This window comes from Triticum urartu, chromosome 2, assembly GCF_003073215.2.
Source record: "Triticum urartu cultivar G1812 chromosome 2, Tu2.1, whole genome shotgun sequence".
Classification (NCBI taxonomy): domain Eukaryota; kingdom Viridiplantae; phylum Streptophyta; class Magnoliopsida; order Poales; family Poaceae; genus Triticum; species Triticum urartu.
Window position 1 is genome coordinate 664,134,156 of NC_053023.1, and position 22,978 is coordinate 664,157,133.

At 50.6% G+C, this 22,978-nt stretch overlaps 1 protein-coding gene across 1 annotated transcript; it reads right to left on the reverse strand.

Moving 5' to 3' along the window:
• Positions 1 to 21,049: 21,049 nt before the first annotated feature.
• Positions 21,050 to 22,376, reverse strand: LOC125539564 (WRKY transcription factor WRKY51-like). The gene is made up of 2 exons (XM_048703053.1): positions 21,523 to 22,376; positions 21,050 to 21,408 (listed from the first exon to the last, which is right to left on the reverse strand). Exons 1-2 carry the CDS (start codon positions 22,284 to 22,286, stop codon positions 21,192 to 21,194), a joined length of 981 nt encoding a protein of 326 aa, XP_048559010.1. The 5' UTR covers positions 22,287 to 22,376; the 3' UTR covers positions 21,050 to 21,191.
• Positions 22,377 to 22,978: the final 602 nt, after the last annotated feature.

The window sequence follows — 22,978 nt, forward strand, 5'->3', positions numbered from 1 at the left end:
TTTTCTAAATTATTGTTCAACATTTTTTAATACTTATTTAACATCTTTTCAAATGTGTTTTTAAAAGTGTGTTTTTTGTAATACTTGTAGAATATCTGAAAGTATAAATAAAAATACAAAAATAAAGAAGAAAATGATAGCAGAAAACAGAAAGAAAAAAATAGGCCGTGGCTCTCCGCGGCTGGGCTAGCCCGTCTAGGACGCCCCCAGAAGCGAGCACACGCCCTAGCTCGATGAAGCCAATGATGCGTTTTGCGTCAAACAGTGACCCTGCCTGAAGCGTTGCTAGCCAACAGAGCTAATCTCGCACCTTCACGATTTACTAGCGCGAGTTCTCCAGAACAAATACAACTGCAAACCTGAAACTTCTTACATTTCGAACGAATATTTTTCAACGAGGTAACTTTTTAGAAACACGAACATTTTTCAAATCTATGGACTAAATTTAGAAAATTCAACTTTTTTTGGTAAAAAGGGAATTTTATTGATTCTGTGAACACGATTTGAAAACGCGAACAGGTTTTTTTCAAAAAATAATAAAAATAAAAAGAGGAACTTTTTTCAAACTCATAAGCAAAATTTGAGGATGGAACAATTGTTGAATTTTAGAACAAATTTTGGAAACATGAACACATTTTGTATTGGCAAAAAGGGAAAGAAATTGCAAATGAGAAGATTTTTTGAAATTACGAACAATTTTGTAGAAAACACAAACATTTTTTGAGAGACAAGAACAAAAATTAAGAAACAAAACAATTCTCAAAATTATGAATTATTATTTCAGAACTCATTTTTTCCTAAATCCCCCGAATATTTTTTTAGTTTGCGAGAAAAATTTAAAAACATGATCATTTTTGAATTCGTGAACAAATTTGGAAAGCTAAAACATTATTTGAAATTCCCAAACATTTTTAAATTTGAGAACAAATAAAATTCCCATAACTTTTTTTGAATTTTGGACAAATTTCGAAACAGATGAACAATTTCTAATTCGTGAACAAAATTAGAAAAAAAAATTGAAAAAGAAAAGAAAACGATAGAAAAGAAACAGAAAAAACCCAGTTCAGGAACCTGCTAGAAGGTTCCCAAAACCAGAATCGTGGAACACATGCGTTGCTTCTAAACGGGCCAGCCCGTCTTGATCGAAGGTGTGTGGTACCCTGACATTTTGACGCGCCGAGCGGCAAATAGAATATTCCACGAAATCACTAGTTAAAAAGTATTCGTTGCAAAGATCACTTCAACCCCCAGGCTACGACAAGTTGCGCACACGTAGCACGCCACTTGGTGCAACTTGAGAGTTTTCCTTTTTTTTCTGGATCCGTTTATTCAAAATGTTTTATCTCTCCAACCGTGTGTAAAAATTTCAAACCGCTTTCAATGTTGGATTCCTCACGTCGAAATTTTCAAAATTAGATCCCATATTGCTAGGTTTTGACGAACTTTTTTTCAAAAAGAAAAACAGACGAAAAAACCGAACCAGGAGCATGAGATTTTTCACTTTCCGAAAAAGGCACGTCCGTGTATCTCACGAAATCACAACCGCGCCTCTCGCGGAACCAAAACCGTGACTCTCGTGAAAAAAAAAAGAGAAAACGCGTTTTTTTCTGTTTTCGAGGAGGCATGGCCGTGACTCGCGAAAGAAAAAAAATGGAAAACGTGTTTTTTTTCGCTTCCGAGAGGCACGGCCGTGACTATTGCGAAAGCACAACCATGCCTCTCGCGGAAGCAAAACCGTGACTCTCGCGAAGAGAAAAAAACAGAAAACACATTTTTTTCTCGTTCCCGAGAGGCACGGCCGTGACTCTCGCTTAAGAAGAACTGTGCCTTTTGCAGAAGCAAAACCGTAACTCTCATGAAAGGAAAAACATAAAACGCATTTTTTCCGTTTCCAAGAGGCACAGCCATTACTCTTGCGAAAGCACACCGTGCCTCTCGCGAAAGGGGAAAAAATAGAAAACACATTTTTTTCATTTCTGAGAGACACAGACGTACCTCTCGCGAAAGAAAAACCGTACCTCTCGCGAAAGCAAAATCGTAACTCTCACGAAGGAAAAAAAATACGTTTTTTTGCACATTTTTTTGATCGAAAAGCTAAGGAAGACCGGTGAAAAACCAAAACATCGAAAAAACCTGGAAAAATCCGTTTAAAAAGCCGAAAACGCGTGCGAAAGAAAATCTAGAGGGAGTGTCCAAAATGCGACACGTGGCGAATGGCTGAGAGCACGCCAAGTGGCGTTGAACGTTGCGTGGCTCTCGAAGGAGCGCTCATTAACTAGTTGCTCTCGATATTCCAAATAGCAGCCCCCTTCCCCGCATACCACTGGGTGACGAACGACGTTGTATGGGCTAGCCCGTTTTGTGTTTTTTCCTGGTATTGTATTTATTTTTATTTCTATTTTTTGTTTTACTTTCGGAAATGTTAACGCCCACACGTGTGGGCGTTTGTATCTCGCCCACACACGTGGATCCGCGTCCGTTCGTGAGCGCATGAATCTTGGCATGTTTCTAGTGCCACGTAGGACTGACCTGGTGTGTGGGCGTTTAGCCGGTCGCCCACACGGCCGTTTCACCACACAGGAGGGGCTGGTGTGTGGGCATTCAGCAGTTCGTCCACACGCCACTTTGCACGCACACACAAGAGCCAGTGTGTGGGCATTTGGCATCTTCCCACACGCCCTTCTCCTGTCCCACATCCAAGCTACTAGTTGCCACGTGTTTTTGCACTGCACATGGCAACTGCCCCTAGTGTGCTTTTATAAGCAGGTGGCAACTCTCTTTTTTACCCGAGTTTGCCATGTGTTTTGCAGGATACACGGCAACTGACTAGTGTGCACGTAAGCATATGGCAACTCTCTTTTACCGAGTTGCCATATGTTTTTGCATGGTACATGGCAACTACCCTAACGTGCATGTACATGGCAACTGCCCTAACGTGCACGTAAGTAGATGGCAACTCTTCCTTTTTACATGGCAACTGCCCTAGCATGCTTGTGAGCACATGGCAACTCTCTCAACTGCCTAGTGTTAGTATGTGGCAACTTCTAAAATTATGAAACCATGGCAACTATATTAGATCAGACCATACATGTCAACTGCAGTTGAGCAACCATGGCAACTGAAATTGTCCGACATGGCAACCGTAGTTCAGCGACATGGCAACTACAATTAAACGAACATGGACGAGGGTCTGGACCATGGCAACTGCGGGCGCGCGGTGACCGTCACGCGTTGCGTGCGGGACCAGGAGGTACGAGGCCTGACATACGGGCGTGTGGGCGTTATCAACTTCGCCCACACGCACGCGTGTGAGAGGGATTGGGAGGGAAAAAAAGAGGCGTGTGGGCGCTAATTGTTTTGCCCACACGTAGATGTGTGGGCTGTTCCTCTTATACACCACACAAAATGTGTGGGCGGACTCTCTAACGCCCACACGTGTGGCACCTATCGGTGTCCTTTACTTTTCTCTTTTTCATCTTTTCGAAATTTTTCAAATTTTCCAAAAAAATAAGTTAAAATTGTAAACATATATGAAATTTTTAACAGGTTATGAAATTGCAAATAATTTTTGAAAATCACAAATATTTTCACAATCCGCAATTGTTTTTCGATTTTCTGGACTTTTTTTCAAAATCAAAAACATTATTTGAATCTGCGGAGAATTGATGATTTCCCAAATACAAATTCACACAAACATGAGTACGCGGATATTTTTGTATTTCCTGTCTATTTATTGAAATCATAACATTTTCAGTTTTGTAAGCATTTGTCAAATTCATGAATATTATTGAATAGATGAATATTATTGAAAATCGTGGTTATTTTTTCAAAACCACGAATTTTTTTGATTTACCAAAAAATTGTTTTCCAAATCTTGAACATTTTTTAGAATTGCGAACTCCTATTGCTCTTTTGAATAGTTTTTTCACACTCCTAAACATTTTTAAGTGGAATTTATTTTGAAATCCTGTACATATTTTCTATTTTCAGAACTTTTTGAAGTCTCAAACATAAAGAAACAAAAAAGTAGAAAAAGGGCCGCCCCTTTCCGCACTTGATCCGGCCCAAACTATGTACGGGAGGGACAAGGGGGTGCATATTTCGTGGCTGTTCGACGTTTAGGTTGGGGTATAATAGGACCTTTCATAGACGTGGCCAACCCAAGCTAACATTCAATACGATGCAACGCAAAATTCATCTCTTGGGCTTATTGTAATATCTTCTAGAAGCTCCTATGGGAGAGGTTGTCTGTGTGAAACTGTGGCTCAGATAGCACAGGGGGCGCCCTCTAATGGGCTATACCGGCGGCACCGCAAGCCAACTATTGTATTTCCTTCATACTGGAAAAAGTGTACTTTCAACGTCAAATTTTTTTATGTTTGATTATATTTATACAATAATATACCAACATTTATGCCATCAAATTAGTAGCATTAGATTCATTATAAAATATGTTTTCATCATATACCTATTTCGTTTCATAAACATTGATATATTTATGAACAAACTCGGTCAAATTTTGAGATATTTTGACCCTACAACAAGGTTGGAAGTCCACTCTTTAGGACGGAGGGAGTAGCTGTTCGGGTTATTATAGCAGTCTGGTTTTTAGTATATTTTTTTCATTTGTTTTTCAAAATAAAACATGGGTAAAAAAATTTGAAGCAAAAGATTAAACATGAGTTCAGTTTGTCTATTATTTATGAAAATTCAGAAGGATTTTTAAAATTTGAACAGTTTTCCCAAATTTGGGAATATTTTTTGAAAACCGAACATTATTATGAAAAACAACATTTTCCTGAATAGGAGTTCGTTTTTTCATACTTTTACACATTTTTTAATAAAGATCAAACCATTACGAAAAAATTTGAACGAAAGGGAGAAGAGAAAAGGAATAAATCCGTAAATGGAAAAAAAATCCGAAAGCTTCTAGAAGTTTCCGAAACAGGTATCTGGAGGGCTTTAACTGGGCCGGCCCAGTTGAGTCCTTTTGTTCGTGACCCATGCGATAGGTCCACAGTTTGCCGCACAGAGATCCTGAAAGAAAAAAAAACACTGACCCGCAAATAGGAAATGTCGTAGCGATTTGATGCTGGAATGGCCTATGATTCTCCTGGGACTTCGCGGAGTCCCCACGGAGCAGCACGGACCGAACTGTTTCCATCAAATTAAGAATCGCTGTGGTGCCCCCCCCCCCCGCGTCGTCTCCTCCGAGGCGACTCGGGGGCCAACCCTAGCCGCCGCCACCTAGTCCCCCCGCCCCCCTCCCTCCCTCCGCCGCCGCCAGAGGTGGCCAGCGGCGCGGCCGCTCGGCACCCATGATGGTGGCGGCGGGGACTTTGGCGGATCCACTTTGCGTGGAGAGCCTCGGCATCCGGGGCGGCGGCCCCGGGCGGCGGCCAGCGGCGTGGCCTGTGCGGCGGGCGGCGCCGCAGGGTGCAGGTGGGTCGCCTCCCCGGTCGGGCGGGCGGCATGGAGGCGGCGGGCGTCGGCGGCTGCAGCAGCTCCTCGTAGGCTGGATGTACCTTGGAGAATCGGCGTCCTCATCCTCGATCTGCTCCGATCCGCGCCGCCCCCTGTCCCTGGTGGCTCCGGCCGCTGTTTTCTGGATACCGGGTGTGCGGATCTGGTGGTTGGGTGCGGATCCGGGGGGAAACCCCTGGCCGGCGCGGCGGCCACACTGAAGATGTCGCCTTTGGGCGTCGTTCTCCTTGCTGAAGGTTTCGTTGGGCTTCCTGCACCTCCCACCCCACCCAGCAGCTTGGGTAAAAGCCTCAGTTCCTCGTTTCATGGCGACGACGGCACCTTGGTGGCGTGAACCTTCCTGAAGGCGTCGTCAGGGAAGTGCTCAAGTGGTGGTGGAGTCGGTGGTGGTTCGACGGCGGATTGTATTGGCCTGATCTTCATCTTCGGCAACTTGCTCGGGGCCAGGTGTGGAGGGCTTCAGCCGCTGGTGCGAGGGGATCGGGGTCCCTCTCTCGTGCCATGGGCTATGGTGCCTCCTATCCTTGACCGATGCGTGGTGCTGCATACTCTTGGCCTTCTCCGGGGTTTTCAGCGCCTTCGTCTCGACAACTCTCGTCCGGTGCTCTGCCTTGCTGCTGCCGGCAACGGTGACTGGGTGTTCGGCTCCTTGTTTCGTGTGGGTTTGTTCCTGGTGCCTCTCCTTCGGTTGCTTGAGAATGCTGATCTGGGTTCTAGGGTGAACCACTCCGCAGGCCGCCGGTGCGGCACCCGTCGAGCCCGGGTGAAAGGGTAGGGGCCCTTTGCGGAGGCGGAGTCAGGTCATGTGTTGCCCCTGTTTTCCTTCTGATGGCAATCAGTGACACAAAATATGCACGGTGGTGCCTTCCTTCCATAGCCTTAGTAGGTTAGCTGGTTTCGGCTTAGCGGCGTTCGATGTCTTTCTATGCCTTCGAGTTGTTCTACTGAGCACAATGTATCTTTATTTTCGCTCTTTGTTTTCTTGTTGTAAGTGGCAGTCCTGTAATCCTGGCGGTTGATGACTTTGTTAATTTAAAATCAGGCTCTTCTTGAACCTTTGTTCTAAAAAAAAAGCAGCACGGACCCGTGACGCCTTATACTTGACCGTTTATCCGTCGATCATGTCGTTGGTCGTGCCGTCTCTTGTGTCGTGCGGTTCTGTCCGCCGTCTCGCGCCCGCGCGGTTCCGAGGATTTGTTCCGCGCCTATGTTCGTCACGTCATGCCGTCCCGAGTGCACGCATGCTGCCTCGTTCGTTGCTGAATCCTGAGAATTTGGCAATTTGCTTCGCACGACGATGGCCAGTGCGGCCGGACCGCGCCGAGTCAAGGGACACGGTGCAGACAAAAGTGAACGCGCTCAGCACGCGTAAAGTACTACCATCTCCTACAGCGAGGCAGGCGTAGCTTTTGACCGGCCGATTTAACTGAACGCGCACAAATTTTGCAAACGGAGCGTCATTCGGTCATTGACATCCACTGACTGAACACCCGATTGTCAATGGAGCAGTTACCCAGACACACACTGAAAAAGGGCAAAAAAGAAAAAGAAAAGACAGGCCCTACCTACGTCTGTGCACAGTTTGACCTCGCAGATCCGAATCCACGAAAAAGAACATGGCGAGCGAACAAACGCTAAACAACGCCCAACTTGCTGGGGGGTGGGGGCGCCACCCTCCGCAACTTGTCCGGCGACCCATTTTTTCATATATTCTTTCACTAATAACAAACTCATTGCGATCTGTCCCCTTCTCACGATGATGATCCCAACCAAAGTACTCCTGTACTATACTGTTAGTAGTGCTATTCTATTCGGGCGGAAATCAACTCCGTTCGGTCCAATTGTTGGCGCCCCATCAAGGCGCTATATTTGATTCTAGAAATGAACGAACAAGTCGCCGAGCAGATGTATAGATAGGTCTTCCTTCCTAGCTAGGCACCACATAAGATAACCATGGCGATTAGTCAAATTATGTGGCCCTGGCTAGGCAATTAGCGCAGCCGGTAGCCAATCAGAGGCCCGTGGACGGAGAGCTTAACTTGGAAGACCGACGGAAACGCGCTACTAATTAAAGGCGTCTCAATGGAGAGTTGAGATGACTATCAAAAGTCAAATTATTCTGGCTGCCCCCAGCTTTTAACAATTCCGCCGCCACTCGCACGAATTATCACCCTCTTTCTTCCGCCCGGATGTCTCTTGCTTACTCAGGCCAACTCCAACACGCAACCACAAATGGTTCCGTTAAGTCCGTTTAAGGACAAAAGGACACAAATCACGGCCTAACGCGCTGGAGCAAACGGATAAATGTCCCTTTTTTCCGCTGTCGACCCATTCCCGGCCCAAATTAAGGCCGCATTTGCGTCAAAACAGACAACGCGCGGGCGGACGGGGTGCACACCCTTGTCCTCCCATAATCCGCCCGTCGGGGACACAACGCGCCCAGTTTCCTTGTCTTTCCCAAAAACCCTCCTGCAACCTCCATCCCCTCCCTCCTCCATGGCCGGCGTGTCGAAGAAACCCGTCGACCACGTCGCCACCACCGCCCACCCCGCGACGAAGAAGAGGAGGAAAGAGTGGTCACAGCTCATGCTAACGGAGGTCGCGCGGCTCGACATTGAATCGGCCAAGAGGAGGGCTTGATAGACCGTTGTGGCGGAGAAGAAAGACGCTGTCGACTACGTTGCCGAGGACGCGGCCGCGTAGCACAAGGCCGCCATTGACCAGAATGAGGCAATCCTCCCCAAGGCCACGCAGGCAGCTACGACGTATGCCCTCGTCATGTTAGGGTGTTGCCAACCCGGGCCGACCATTCTCTCCGCCGCCGCCATGGCCGCGGCGAGCACAGGCTCATCGACCGTTCACCCTCCGCGGTACCGGTGGCTGAGCTCCTCAATAACACCGGAGAAACGGTTCTCCACGTCGTCGGATGGCAGCATGATCGTGCCGGCCAACCCGGCCGTCATCGACCTCAGTGTCACGCCTGGGTACAGTGGCGTTGGTCAGTCGACCGACTGGATGCAAAGGAAGCAGCCTCAGTCAATTCTACGGCCAACCTTCCCGACACCCGCAACCTGTTCGACGAAATGCCAATCCCGACGCTAGCGGCTGACGACCCTGACTACACCGCGTTCATGGAGAACATCATGTTTGAGGGTTGTGGCCAGGCCTTCCACCCCGATGGCCAAGGCCAAGGCTTCAATCCCAAGGAGACCCAAAGCCAAGACGGGCGCGGCCAAGATGGTTCCGACCACTACGGTGCCATGAAGAAGAATAGGCCAACGACCATGGCAAATCATGGTATCAAGATGAGGACATGTACTGCGAACATGAGGAAGAAGAGGTCGACATTGCGGAGGAGCCATTGTTTATCGATGAGCTCTCCCAAAGAGGCGAGGCACAAAGGAGGAAGCAAAGCATTCAGAGGGTTCATACAACAAAGAGGAGGAGACTTTGATTTGCAAGAGTTGGATGAAGATAGGCCAAGATCCCAAGACCGGCGCCGAGCAACAAGGATCTGTCTTTTGGACGAGAGTTTGTAAAACCTTTAATGAACGGAGGAAGTTTGTGTCCTACAAGTTTGCGAGCAACCGTGGCATCAACGCATTCCAAAAGCGATGTGACATCTATCGCCTTGCAAGGAACTTTGCACGACATGATGACTTAAAAGGAAATGAGGGAGGAGGGGAAGCGCCAAGGAAAGGAGGAGCAGATGAAGATATACTTGGAGCCCCAGATGAAGAAGTTTGACATGAAGGAGGCTGCCAAGAGGAGAAAGCTCGACATGAAGGAGGCTGCCCAATCGAAGAAGCTCACAACCGAGGCCACCAATGCCGACACCAAAGCAAAAGAGGTGGTTCTAGCAATCATAAGCGTGAACTTGACCAACATGTCCCTGAAGAGAAGAAATTGGCTCGCGAACTGGCAAAAGAAGATGTTCGATCAAAACGGCCTAAACTAGGGTGGCCTCAGCCGTGGACTATGGCTGTTCTTTTTGAAGGTTGGCAAGTGTGTCAACCGCTAGCTTTGTTGCCAGCGAGAAAACTAGTTCACTTTGAAGGATGCCATATGTTTGCCGGCCGCAGGCTTTGTTGCCGGCGTGAAAACTAGGGGGTTGACCATTCTGTAGGTTGACATATGTTTGGTGGCTAGTGGCTTTTGTTGCTGGCGTGAAAACCTGGGTGTCGGTGTCAAAACCGGTGGATCTCGGGTAGGGGGTCCCGAACTATGCATCTAGGCCGGATGGTAACCGGAGGCAAGGGACACGAAGTTTTACCCAGGTTCGGGCCCTCTCGATGGAGGTAAAACCCTACGTCCTGCTTGATTAATATTGATGATATGGGTAGTACAAGAGTAGATCTACCACGAGATCAGAGAGGCTAAAACCTAGAAGCTAGCCTATGGTATGATTGTTGTTGTCTATGTTGTCCTACGGACTAAAACCTTCCGGTTTATATAGATACCGGAGAGGGTTAGGGTTACACAAAGTCGGTTACAATGGTAGGAGATCTACATATCTGTATCGCCAAGCTTGCCTTCCACGCCAAGGAAAGTCTCTCCCGGACACAGGACGAAGTCTTCAATCTTGTATCTTTGTAGTCCAGGAGTCCGGCTGAAGGCATAGTCCGGCCATCCGGACACCCCCTAATCCAGGACTCCCTTAGTAGCCCCTGAACCAGGCTTCAATGACGACGAGTCCGGCGCGCAGATTGTCTTCGGCATTGCAAGGCGGGTTCCCCCTCCAAGTACTTCATAGAAGATTTTGAACACAAAGATAGTGTCCGGCTCTGCAAAATAAGTTTCCACATATTGCCATAGAGAGAATAATATTTACACAAATCTAATCTGCTGACGTATTCCATAGTGTGACACACCACGGCCAAGCCTTTATCCGAGTCGTTTCATTATCCCACCTCAGTGCGTCATGCGAGGCGGTTTCCTTGGCACGTCTTGTTAAAGCAGAGATCGTGTCCCCTTATTCCGGGATTCTCATCAATACGGGCGTGGGTAACCCAACCGCTTCTAGGACTCCTAGATTATAGGCAAGTCCAAACGGACACGGAGAGGACGCTTGATATTCACCCTCTTTATAAAGGGACAAGGCTTTTATTTTTCCCTCCCGTGCTCAATCGAATCCTTCCGCTGCCTCAAGCTCAAACGCCCAAAGTTCAGGTCAGGTGCTCCGAACCTTCAGTCATGTCCGGATCTAGCCTTCAAGGCCGATGGGTGCCTTCCTCCGTCACGGAAGAAGACATCAAAAAGTTGAGGGAGGCCAGATATCTGACCGCCGAGATTTTGCATCGGCTGCCTCCCCGGGGGCAGGCCGTCCCCTCCCCCGAACCCAACGAGAGCGTCGTGTTCGTCTCCCACTTCCTCCGAGGTCTAGGCCTTGCTCTGGATCCTTTCGTCAGGGGCTTGATGTTTTACTACGGGCTAGATTTCCATGACCTAGCTCCGGACTCCTTTCTTCATATCACGACATTTATTGTCGTGTGCGAGGCCTTCCTCCGGGTTACCCCTCACTTTGGCCTATGGCTCAAGACCTTTGAAGTAAAGCCGAAGATGATCGAGGGGCAACATGCGGCGTGTGGAGGTGCCTCAATACGCAAGATGACGGGAGCTTCATGGCCCAAAGGTTCCATTCCAGAGGTGTCTGAATTGTGGCAACAGGAGTGGTTCTACATCACGGCTCCTAGAAGTGCCAAGTGGGCGGCCGCCCCCGTTTTTCGCTCGGGCCCTCCACCACAACCGATGTCATGGATTAGCAGAGGGCTGAGCTGGGGTCCAGCCAAGGACGTGCCTATACTGCAAAGCCACATTCGAGATCTCTTTAATGGAGATTTCAGTTTGGTTGCGGTAATACAAGTTATGTTGGTCCGTCAAGTCCAGCCTTGCAAACGCCGGCCCCTTCGCTTGTGGGAGTTCAATCCCGAGGGACCGCGTGTCATTCAAAATTTCCTCGGCCTGACGCATGAGGAGATCTACAAGTCATTCTTCGGACCTCAGGTAGAGTGTCCGGAAATCACCGAGGACGTGGGCCTGAGTAGTAACCATGCCGCCGAACAGGTAAGGAATCTTCCGGCCGAATATACTATCTCTCATTTGTTACGAAGTTATCTCTGAGAGTTCGCTTTTTGACCAAGACTGGCTAACAAAGGCGAAGTTGATTCGGTGTTCGGCCCCCCTCCCTGAGGGTTTGGAAAATCCAGTACTGGAAAAGATGCTCCAGGTCGCACCCTGCCCGGAGCCCTTGAAGGAACATACCGGGGAGGATAATACGGGCGGACGCGGGCCCCCAATGCTGCCCATTCTAACCGAGGGAGCGAGCGTCTCCATGAAGGAAGACGACCGGAGGAGGAAAAGGACTGCGCCCGAGGGTTCGGAAGCCGAAGCTTCCAAACGGGAGAAAAAGTCTCCCACAGAGGGTCCTACCTTGGGGGTGCTTTTGCCGCACAAAGTCCGCGGGGGAATCAATTCTCCAGCGAGTCGTAAGTGACCCGAAATACTGTAATAGCACAGGTATGCCATCTTTTCTTCTAAGGAAATAACCACCGCATATATCTTTTGCAGTTCGGGCCTTAGCCCCTCTCAAATGAGCTCGTCTTCGGGGGATCTTCTTCCAGAGATGATGGAGAGCGAAACGCCTCCTCCGGACTCCTCCGCTCCGGAAGCGGGCGACCCCGAAGTGTCGTCGCAGAGGGCCTCTCCGAATCCGGTGAGGCCAGAAGATAATCCCATTGACCCCCGGAGCTCCCAATGTCCGGATCCCGAAGAGAGCAGACAAAAGAGTCCGGCACCGTCTAGTGTGCGATCGGATGTTCTGAGGGAGTTAGTGGGGCGAGCGACCATCTCAGATGAACACCGTATGCTGATGAATACGGTGGTGGAGAGAATCACGTCCGCCGAAAGCGGATTGCATGAAGCTTTTACGAGTCTACTGACAGGCTTTGAGGTACGTAAAATAATGTATGATAGTCCTGCACATGCTAGGCGTGCCATGTGTAAATAGTAGCCCCTGAGACTCTGGTTGTCGTCGGAAACGACGACGAACAGAGGATCATATTCCCAGGAAATAAACATACTACCTCTATGTGCAGGTGATGGAAGCTCCGGTGGCTAGCCGGACTAGCGAGTTTGCCCATTTAGAACGGCAGTTGGATGCGGCAGACGCCGACATCGAGCTTGTTAACAAAAGGCTTGACGAGGCACAGGGTAAGTGTCATTATCTGGTAAACGCCACATAGGAAGAGCAGCATGATGCCAGTATCTTTAATATGTTGTGACTGCAGATGGAGCTGCCACTGTTGAAGCCTTGCGGGCAGAACTTGCCCGAGCCAAGGAACAAGCGAGGTTGGGTAATGCGGCTGCTTTGAAGGCGGCCGAAGAGTTGCAAGCCGAGAAGGCCGCGCATGGCGAGAGCCGAGATAAGATGGCAAAGATGGCCATAGAATTAAAAGCCGCCGCCGACCGTTGCCGGGTTCTTGAAAAGGAAAACCAGGCGAAAGCATCGGACCTTGAGAAGGCTGCTGTGACGAGAAAAGACCTCCGCTCTGCTATGAGGGCAAAGAAGGAGGAGCCGCGGGAAGCCGGGGATATTGTAGCTGGGAAATCCTTTATGTTACGGAGGAAGTTCGGAGATCCACGGTATGCCCCTCTGGATCGACTGTGGAGTTCGGAGGATGTGTATATGGATTTGGCAGCGAGCGCTGCCGATGCGGCCAAGTACTTCCAGGGTCAGACGGACCGTGAAGTAGACCAGTTGTTTTGGAGACAATTCCATTCTCCCGAGCGTCCGCTTTCATTGCCTGACCAATTAGCCGAATGGGCCGAACTAAATAGGTTGTCCGGACTCTTTATGAGGTCTGTTGTGGATCAGCTATGGCCGGAAAGGTCAAAACCGAACAGCTATTTCAGCTTGGCGCAGCAGTTCCTTGACATGGTGCCACACATTAATGCGATGAAGAGGTCGGCGTGCATAGAGGGCGCACGAATGGCCTTTGCCCGTGTTAAAGCATACTGGGCGGAGATGGATGCTAGCACTGTTGCAGCGCGGGATTCGGCCATAGGTCGAAGGGCTGCTGAGCACTACTTTGAAGAAGTTCTTGAGGGTGCTCGTTTGATAGAGACCGAGTGCTCAAAAAATATTATGTTTGAGTGATATGTAATCTCATTGTAAGCGACATGCTTTTATAGATTTTTATAAGGCTATTTTTATACTTTTTTCTAAAAGTAGTATGATGCCTCCTGGGTGGGCGTTTATGTATACATGTGTATAACCTGAAAGATTGCAGTCGTCGGCTTCAACCCCCACGCATATAATGCGGAGGTGCTTGCAAAAACATGCGTTCACACTTAACCCAACGTCTTGGTCCTATTAAGGAGGTGATAGCGGAGCAAGCGAGGCAACCGGACTATAATGCTTTAGCACTTTCACTTAGCCATAGGAGTTTGACAGTGGGGCTACTAGATAGCCCCTGGTGGCTCCGCACTCTCCCAATCCCGGGTGCGTACATGCCTGGCCGGAAAACGGCCCTTCGTTAAGGCAGAGGAATTCTAACATTCCAACAGGTCATCGAGTGGTTGACCAGTCTCACGCTATATCATGACAGTCAGTTTTCGGCTTTCTCTACTGAGGTGCTCGTCCGGAAAAACCAGGGCACAATCGCAGTAGTTCTCCTGGTACTACCTTAGCCGGTAAAGCGAAACGTAAGGCACCAAAACACAGGAGCCGGGCAAACCCAATATTTGACCAAAGACAATGATTCGGAGCTGATGCATATAAGGCAAACTCAAGACGCCGAACACTCCCTAAGGTATTCGGTCTTAGTGGTATAAACCGGGCCTAAATAATGGCCTTTGTAAGAAGCCCCTTCTGTCTAGGTACGTGCATTGTTCTAGCGTGGCCACATGCCAAGACGTCAACATCCTCTTCAACGGTGGATATGTATCAACAAGAGACAGTAAAAAAGGTTTACGCAGGGTCTTAATCTAAAAAGAATCCTTGGAACGGGTCCCTGCTGCACGTCTGCGCCTGTGTCTCCGTTGTGCCGTATCCTGGACGGGTGTAGCACGATGATCGTCTGTAAAAGAGAGGAATTTTAGGTGAAAAAGTTGTCGTGCAAAAAGATGGTTTTTTAAAGAAACCATGTATAATTCAAGATGAGAAGAAACTGCCACTTGTCTGCGCGCGTTGAGCCCCTTGTATCGACAAATAGGGGTGTGACCATTTATTCGGAATAAGTAGCGGCGCCGGACTTGATTAGTTGTGTCTGAGGTCTTGACGACCTACTGGATGCTTTCGCTGGTTCGGGCCCCTTTAGTGTGCGGCTGCCAAGGCAGCCTCACTCTCTTCGGCGCGCAGGGATCGCTTGATATTTCCGTGCACTGAAATGATGCCACGTGGACCGGGCATCTTAAGTGTGAGGAAGGCGTAGTGTGGTATTGCATTGAAGCGAGCGAAAGCTTCGCGTCCGAGCAGTGCTTGATAGCCACTTTGAACCGGAGCGATGTGGAAAGTTAAATGCTCGCGACGGAAGTTATCGGGGGAGCCGAATATAACTTGTAGTAGGAGGGAGCCCGTACAACGAGCCCCTGGGCCTGGCGTTACTCCTTTAAAGGTAGTATTGCTATGGAGAATTTGTGTTGGGTCTAACCCCATCCCGCGGATTGTATCCTGATATATTAGGTTTAGACTACTGCCGCCGTCCATCAAGACTCGTGTGAAGTGATATCCGCCAATTACTGGGTCTAATACCAGGGCAGCCCATCCTGCGTGTCGGATACTTGCTGAGTAATCGCGATGGTCGAAAGTGATCGGTTGAGATGACCAGTGGCAGGACTTCGCGATGACAGGCACTTGGGTATATTTTCCTGGGAGTGCCGCGTTGTTTTTTCCCTTGATCACGTGTAACACGTTTACTGTTTTGACTTCTGGTGGAAATTTCTTTTGTTCCCCCGTGTCTTGCTTGGGAGGCTCGTCCTCGTCTTCACTTGGCGTATCCTCCCCTTTGTGTACGGCGTTGAGCTTGCCGGACTGCTTGAAGACCCAACATTCTTTGTGGGTATGATTAGCAGGTTTACCAGGGGTACTATGAATCTGACATACTTGGTCCAGAATTTTGTTGAGGCTGGACAGTTCACCCCTGGTGCCTTTAGGGGGCGGCTTTTGACCTGGCCGAGAGCTTTTGAATCCGGCATTTATTGTCGTGCCCTTCGTGTTGTCTTCTTTATTCCGGCGTTTGTTATTGCTGTTGCACCGTGATTTCCCGTCTCCATTTCTAACTTCAGATGTACTGGGGTCGCCGGTGCTGCATCTGGCTAGCCAGCTGTCCTCACCCGCACAAAAGCGGGTCATGAGGTTTGTTAATGCGGCCATCGTTCTCGGCTTATTTTGGCTGAGGTGTCTGGCGAGCCATTTGTCACGGACGCTATGCTTGAAAGCTGCCAAGGCTTCGGCGTCCGGATAGTCGAGAATCTGGTTCTTTTTAGTAAGAAACCCGTTCCAAAGCTTTCGGGCTGATTCTCCGGGCTGTTGAGCTATATGACTCAAATCGTCCGCATCCGGAGGTCGGACATAAGTCCCTTGAAAATTTGCCCGGAAGGCGTCTTCGAGCTCTTTCCAACTTCCAATGGAGCTTTCGGGGAGGCCTTTGAGCCAGTGACGAGCTGGCCCTTTGAGCTTGAGGGGTAAGTACTTGATAGCGTGGAGATCGTCTCCTCGAGCCATATGGATATGAAGGATGTAGTCCTCAATCCAGACCCCAGGGTCTATTGTTCCGTCGTATGCCTCTATGTTTACGGGCTTGAATTCCTCTAGAAATTCATGGTCCAGCACCTCATCGGTGAAACATAGGGAGTGTGCGGCGCCCCTGTAGCTGGGTGTGCCGCGTTGTTCGGATGTTTGTTGTGTTGCATTGTATGCTGGGGCGCGCTTGCGTGGTCCATAAATGGATCTTGTTGCGCCGTCCTTTGGGTGCGAGCCCTCGCATGGGTCGTGTGTTGTATTGTGAGCGGCGTTGTATGCCGCTCTGTGTTGGTAGAGGGGTCGTCTATCCGACCAGGTAGCTGCTTTGATATTTGGTTGTGGGGGGTCTGAGGCCTCCTCATCGAATTCGGGTAGCAGCTTCCGCTTTGGGTAGCTCTTGGAGGGGCGATTGTCGCCGTACCTCGCTGAAGTGTTGAGCATTTTACTCCATCTGATTTCGAGTGTGTCTTGCGCGGCCTTGAGCCTTTGCTTCTGCTTTTTAAGACTCCTCGCGGTGGCAACAAGCCTTTTACGGGCATTCTGCTGCTCCGGGTGCCTGTCCGGTGTTGTGTCATCCGAACCATTATTCTTGATAGAATTTGTTTGTTCGGTTTGATTATCCGGATTGCCGTTGTCCGGCAGCGGTTTGCCCTGCTCCAGCGCTGGGTCTGTGTGATCGCTATTTCTGTCGAGGCGGGATTTGGGGCGGCGCTTGCGTCGCCGGTTTGACTGCTTTTCGAGGGAACAAGCTTTCGGTGCGTCCTTCCGCTCCTCGTCATCATCTTTTGGTGCGTCCACCATGTATACGTCATATGACGAGGTGGCATTCCAGGGCCCAATAGGCGCTGGTTCTTCATCGTCTCCTTCATCGATGTCCATACAGTCGATGTCTTCGGAGTCGAAGTCGAGCATGTCGGTTAAATCGTCTACAGTGGCTACAAAGTGGGTGGTGGGTGGGCTTTGAATTTCTTCATCATCCGTATCCCAATCTTACTGACCGTAGTCCGGCCAGGGCTCTCCTGATAAAGAGAGAGACTTTAGTGATTTCATAATATCGCCGAAGGGCGAGTGCTGAAAGATGTCCGCGACAGTAAACTTCATGATCGGCGCCCAATCGGATTCGATCGGCGGAGGCGTGAATGGTTCGGAGTCCGGAGAGGAGTCCGGCTCCTTGGAATCACGAGTCTCGCGGAGTGCGGGGCTGGTGTTCGGCTCGATCACCGTTGGGATCGCAGCCCCAGAGGCGGCGTCCAACCGCCCATCCTCAATCGGCGCAGTTAGCTCCGAATTAAGGGTCGAAACCAATGCGGGTGCGGCCTCCAGGGCACTGTTTGGCGGCAGAGCTAGATCATGCTCGTCGGGACAGTGCGGCGCGCTCGGCGGTGGCTCGAATCCGTCGAAGATCAAGTCCCCGCGGATGTCAGCTGTGTAGTTTAAACTTCCGAATCTGACCTGACGGCCAGGGGCATAGCTTTCGATCTGCTCCAGATGGCCAAGTGAATTGGCCCGCAGTGCGAAGCCGCCAAAGACGAAGATCTGTCCGGGGAGGAAGGTCTCACCCTGGACTGCATCGCTATTGATAATCGTAGAAGCCATCGAGCCTGACGGCGACGACATAGAGGAACTCTTAATGAAAGCACCAATGTCGGTGTCAAAACCGGCGGATCTCGGGTAGGGGGTCCCGAACTATGCGTCTAGGCCGGATGGTAACAGGAGGCAAGGGACACGAAGTTTTACCCAGGTTCGGGCCCTCTCGATGGAGGTAAAACCCTACGTCCTACTTGATTAATATTGATGATATGGGTAGTACAAGAGTAGATCTACCACGAGATCAGAGAGGCTAAACCCTAGAAGCTAGCCTATGGTATGATTGCTGTTGTCTATGTTATCCTACGGACTATAACCCTCCGGTTTATATAGACACCGGAAAGGCTTAGGGTTACACAAAGTCGGTTACAATGGTAGGAGATCTACATATCTGTATCGCCAAGCTTGCCTTCCACGCCAAGGAAAGTCTCTCCCGGACACAGGACGAAGTCTTCAATCTTGTATCTTCGTAGTCCAGAAGTCCGGCTGAAGGTATAGTCCGGCCATCCGGACACCCCCTAATCCAGGACTCCCTCATTGGGGGTTGACGATTCTGTAGGCTGGCATAAGTTTGTCGGATGTTGGATTTGTTACCGGCGTGAAAACTTAGGGGTTGACCATTTTGTAGGCTCGCATATGTTTGCCAGTCGCTGGATTTGTTGCAGGCATAAACTATGACCGCTTGCATGAATTACGGCTACGGTGGACAAAAAAACTATTTGCAAAAATTCAGACAGACTGTGTGTTGGGCGGTCGGACCAGACCAGATGCGTCCGTGTGTTGGGCGGTCGGACCAGACCAGATGCATCCTGTGTGTTGGGCGCACAACCAGCTCATCCGAAAAAACGGGCGGCCGCCGTCCAATTGCTCTACTCAAACGGATAAAATCCAGACAAATCTGACGTCCGTTTGACGTGCGTTGGAGGTGGCCTTAATTTATGGCGGTGTTATGACCTCACAAACAGCCCAAATTGATGCACTGACAAAACCAAGGACCAGAGCAGATTAGATACCACCATGGCCACTCACATGTTAGCTGCAGTACTACTACTACATGGTGGTGACTCACGCTGACTGCTCTGGACCAGAGACAAGGGCCGTGATCAGTGATCAGACAACCCAACCCAGAGCGAGCATCACCAAACAAGGCGGAAAAAGTTGAGCATGCAGCAGTACTGATGCTCCGGGGGTAGATCCCAGATGTGGCATCAGACCTAACAACCACCTCTACATGCCATCCTATTAAGCTTACACAATGCTACTAATTGAAAAAGAGAGAGAGATGAGATGATCACCCACACCCTGCTAGTGTATCTTTAGGTCGCACCAAGCCCACGATGATGAAACAAAAGTCCACTTGGACAGCTCACCCGGCGGGACTAGCTTGGCATGGATGGGACCCCCTGCACTGTGTTTGTTTAATGGCGTATATAATATCGCATTGGTCGATCCGATCTGGGAAGGGGGCTAACTCAGCCAGGGATTAACGCATTGTTTAATGGAGGAGGAGTGTGATTAAACAAAGGGGGTTTGACAGTGGGTTAGGCCGAAAGCAGGGAAGATGCAAAGAATGTCCCAGCTGTCTCTCCTTTCTTCCCTTCCACCGGCCACCAAGCATGGCTCCCTCGCTTGGAATAAAAGTAACAGCAATGGTTTTACTTTTACTTTTACGACCGGTGGAGATTGGCGAAGGTGGCTCTGAGCTCTCACAGCAAGTAGTATGCCAGGAGTAGTAGTACGACTCGAGCTATAGCTAGAGGCTCCAGCCATTGACTTGTAACAGTAGCGTTGCGTACACACGGGTAGTATTGTTGTACGTGCTAGTATAAAAATGGTAGCACCACGGGTAAATAAATACTCGTGGTGGGCACCAGTTAACCATGGGCGGCGTCATCATCATTAGTATACTCGCGCTCACGGAGACAGACAGGAGGCTGCCATAAACAAAATACACAACTCGCAAGCATTTTCTTATGCTAGTGGGTAGTGTAAAGTAAAGTAAACTAAGCATCACAAATCCAGCTGCAAATTAGGTGCTATGCTATACTAGTACAGAATTTCACGGATTGACTGACTAGCTGAGCCGTCGCTTGATTCACACTGTCACGGTTGGGTTGGTTTAGTAGCCGTGCTGGATACGTTGATCGAGTAGGAGTTGCACTCGTGTTGAAGCGACGTGACGGGCTGGGGAGGGTCGACAGCCGTAGCCCGTAAGCAAAGCAAAGACTCCGCCGCACCGCACCGCACCGAACGCAGGGCGGGTCAACGGATCGTAGTACTACACAAAACAACGAAGGAGGGGGGACGACGGGCGAGCAAACCGAGGAGTTGAAACCGAAATGCTAACGGCGAGCTGAGCCAGCCCCATCCACGGCGAGCGACCCCTCCTTTGGGCCCTGGCGCTGGCGCGGGGCCCACCCGCAGCCCTTGCTTCCGTTTCTTTTACTATTATTATTAAATCAATTATATTAAACAACGAGAAAGTAAAAGCGGTGGGAGGAGGAAGAGAAACACTTCCTGCGCGCTCTCTGTGTCGTCTCACTGCTGGGCGGGCTGCGTGACGGGACGAGATTGGGCGCGGGGCATGGGCCGGAGGGTGCGGTCAACCGCGGGGGGCAGGCCGGAAAGCGACCCCGCACCCGCCTCCTTTGACCGGGAGCCCATCGCGTGGGGCCCTCCACTCCCCTCACCCAGACGGCGGGGCCCACAGAGGACGGAGGGGAGAGAGAGAGAGGGGGTGAGTGATGAGTAAACAATAATAATAATTGCTGGCACAAACAAATCAATCGGTGCGGATGCCCACCCTTGACCTCTGCACAGAGGGGGAGGGGGGAGGGAGCCCCACGACAAAGTATTCAATTCAATTATTGCGCTTGTTTATGCGGGGCCGCGTATGACTTCTTGTTCTTTTCTCCCTCCCGACTTTTCTATACCTCAAAAAACTACGTACTAGTATACTCCTAGTTGGCGCCCTGTATTGTACTAGTAGTACCAGTAGCAATCAATGGAGTTTATGAGGTCAAAAGTCGGGGCATTTGCCGCCGGTCCGTCCTTATTAACTGTCACTGCGCGTACATGGCAGTTTCGTCACGCCCAGGCCCAGCCAGATCCGCGGCGTTGATTTTTTTTTTTGCGGGGTGGCGTTGAATCTTATCTTACGCCGCTCAACTCAAAGTCATGGAATGGCACGACGAGCAAATAAAAATGGTGCTGTATGGACGAAGTGGAGTCTGGAGATAGTAAAAATCTCTGGCATTAAGTTTCCCTCTCCGTCTCTCTACAATCTTTCTTCTTCTTTACACGGACATCAGACAGATTGCGAGCGAACGAACGAAGCACCCCCCACCAAAAGGGGCAAGAAAGAAAAAATTTAGCTAAGTCAGACGTGCCCGTTGCCGGCGGACACACTAGCTACGGCTACGGGAGCGCCCATCGGCATCGGCACCGGCGACGGCGCCATCGGCATCGGCATCGGCCCCGGCGAGTGGCGGTGCTCGCCCTCGTAGGTCACCACCAGCATCGCCGGGTCGTCCAGGGCGCGCTCCACGTGCTTCCGAGCCGGGCACCCTCGCACTGTGCTGCACTTGTAGTAGCCCCTGAAACCCACACATCAAACCATGTCAGATCCTTGCACGCATCATGACGACAGTTCGTCGAAATCTTGTTTCGTATTGTTGGTGTTGAATCAATCGGCGAGGGAAGGAATTTACCGTGGGTAAGGGGATCCCTTGATGGGCTTCTGGCCGTACTTCCTCCACGAGTACTCGTCCGGCGGGATGTCGGCGATCTTGGCGCTCACCGCCGGCACCCTCACCGTCGTCTTCACGCGGTTCTTCCTTCTCTTGGAGCAGTGGCAACGGCTGCCGGTGGTGTTGGCCTCGGAGTGCGCGCCGGCGCACGGCTTTCTCTTGTGCCCGGACAGCGGCGGCTTGCCGGCGGAGACCAGGCTGCGGCCCTTGGACACGCTGCCCTCGCCGGCGGTCACCGACGAGAAGAAGGACGTGGACGTCACGGACGTCGCGCCCGACATGGTCAGGTTCGGCTTGGTGAAGTCCAGCGTCAGGCTCTGAGGCTGCGGGAGAGGGACCGGGGCGGCCACCGACACCGGCGCCACGACGGTCAAGGGAGCGGGCCTGGCCGGCTCGACGACGGCCAGAGGGCGCGGTGGGGGCGGGGGAGGAGCGACCGGAGCCGGAGGAGGCGGGGGAGGCGACTGGACGGGGCCGCGGCGGAAGCGGGCGTGGCCGGTGCGGTCGAGGATGGAGATCACCTTGCGGAACTTGGAGACGGCCTGGTCGGCGATCTCGCCGAACGGCTGCTGCGGGTGCTGCTGCGGCGCCTTGGACGGCGCCGCGCCGGAGAGGGAGGAGACCAGGAGCTCCAGGCTGCGGAGGCCGGCGGTGGCGGCCTCCTGGATGGCGAGCTGGTCGTCGGCGCGGCGAGGGGTGTAGCAGCCCATGAGGTCCACGGCCATGGTCGCCGGTGCGAGGTCGGATGTGGCTCTGCAGATCTTGGCTCGCTGTCTGGGTTGCGCTCTCGGTTTGGTTGGGAGTTGGAGGTCTGGACGGAGGCCACGGCTGGCTTTATAGGTGGAAACGGGGCGAGGGGAGAAGATGCGAGTCAATGATGGTGGTCGCTTTTCGGCGCAGCCCCCTGGATTCCCCCATAATTATAGATATAGGCCCTCCTGTCCTTCTTTGAAAAGTGTCAGCTTCACATTTTTTACATGAGCGGTCTAATCCCACTGTTTGGATCTGAACACCAGTCTAGTTTCACACTGTTATAAAAAATGCAGCCACCGAACTGAAGGTCGTACGTACAACATATAACTACTCCATACGATTGATTTGATTTTACTATATTTTGTTTTCAATATTTATGGCAGTGTACAGTGATTGGTTGTTTACTGTTACAGGGGACCTGTGGGTGCGAGCATAGTAGTTTGGGGGGCTTCTTTGGAAAAAGGCCCAATGCGGTGTGATAATGACATCTTCTTGGCCATGGCCCACGAGATAGTGGACTTTGGGGATAAGAATAAATGGGTTTTCTTTAAGCCGTTATTGCTCGCATCACAAGCAGGCAGAGAGGGAGAAAATATCATAGTATGCGTGTGTGTCCTGTGTCTTGGCTTCAAAGTCAACTATGGGCTGGGCGTTGTCCGGGGTA

What these genes read in the sequence shown, in the direction of transcription:
- LOC125539564 (XM_048703053.1), bottom strand. Translation starts at nt 22,286, where the DNA reads ATGGCCGTGGACCTCATGGGCTGCTACACCCCTCGCCGCGCCGACGAC. An exon ending in AAGGGATCCCCTTACCCACG is followed by an intron (nt 21,409 to 21,522) that starts GTAAATTCCTTC and finishes TGTGGGTTTCAG; the next exon opens with GGGCTACTACAAGTGCAGCA.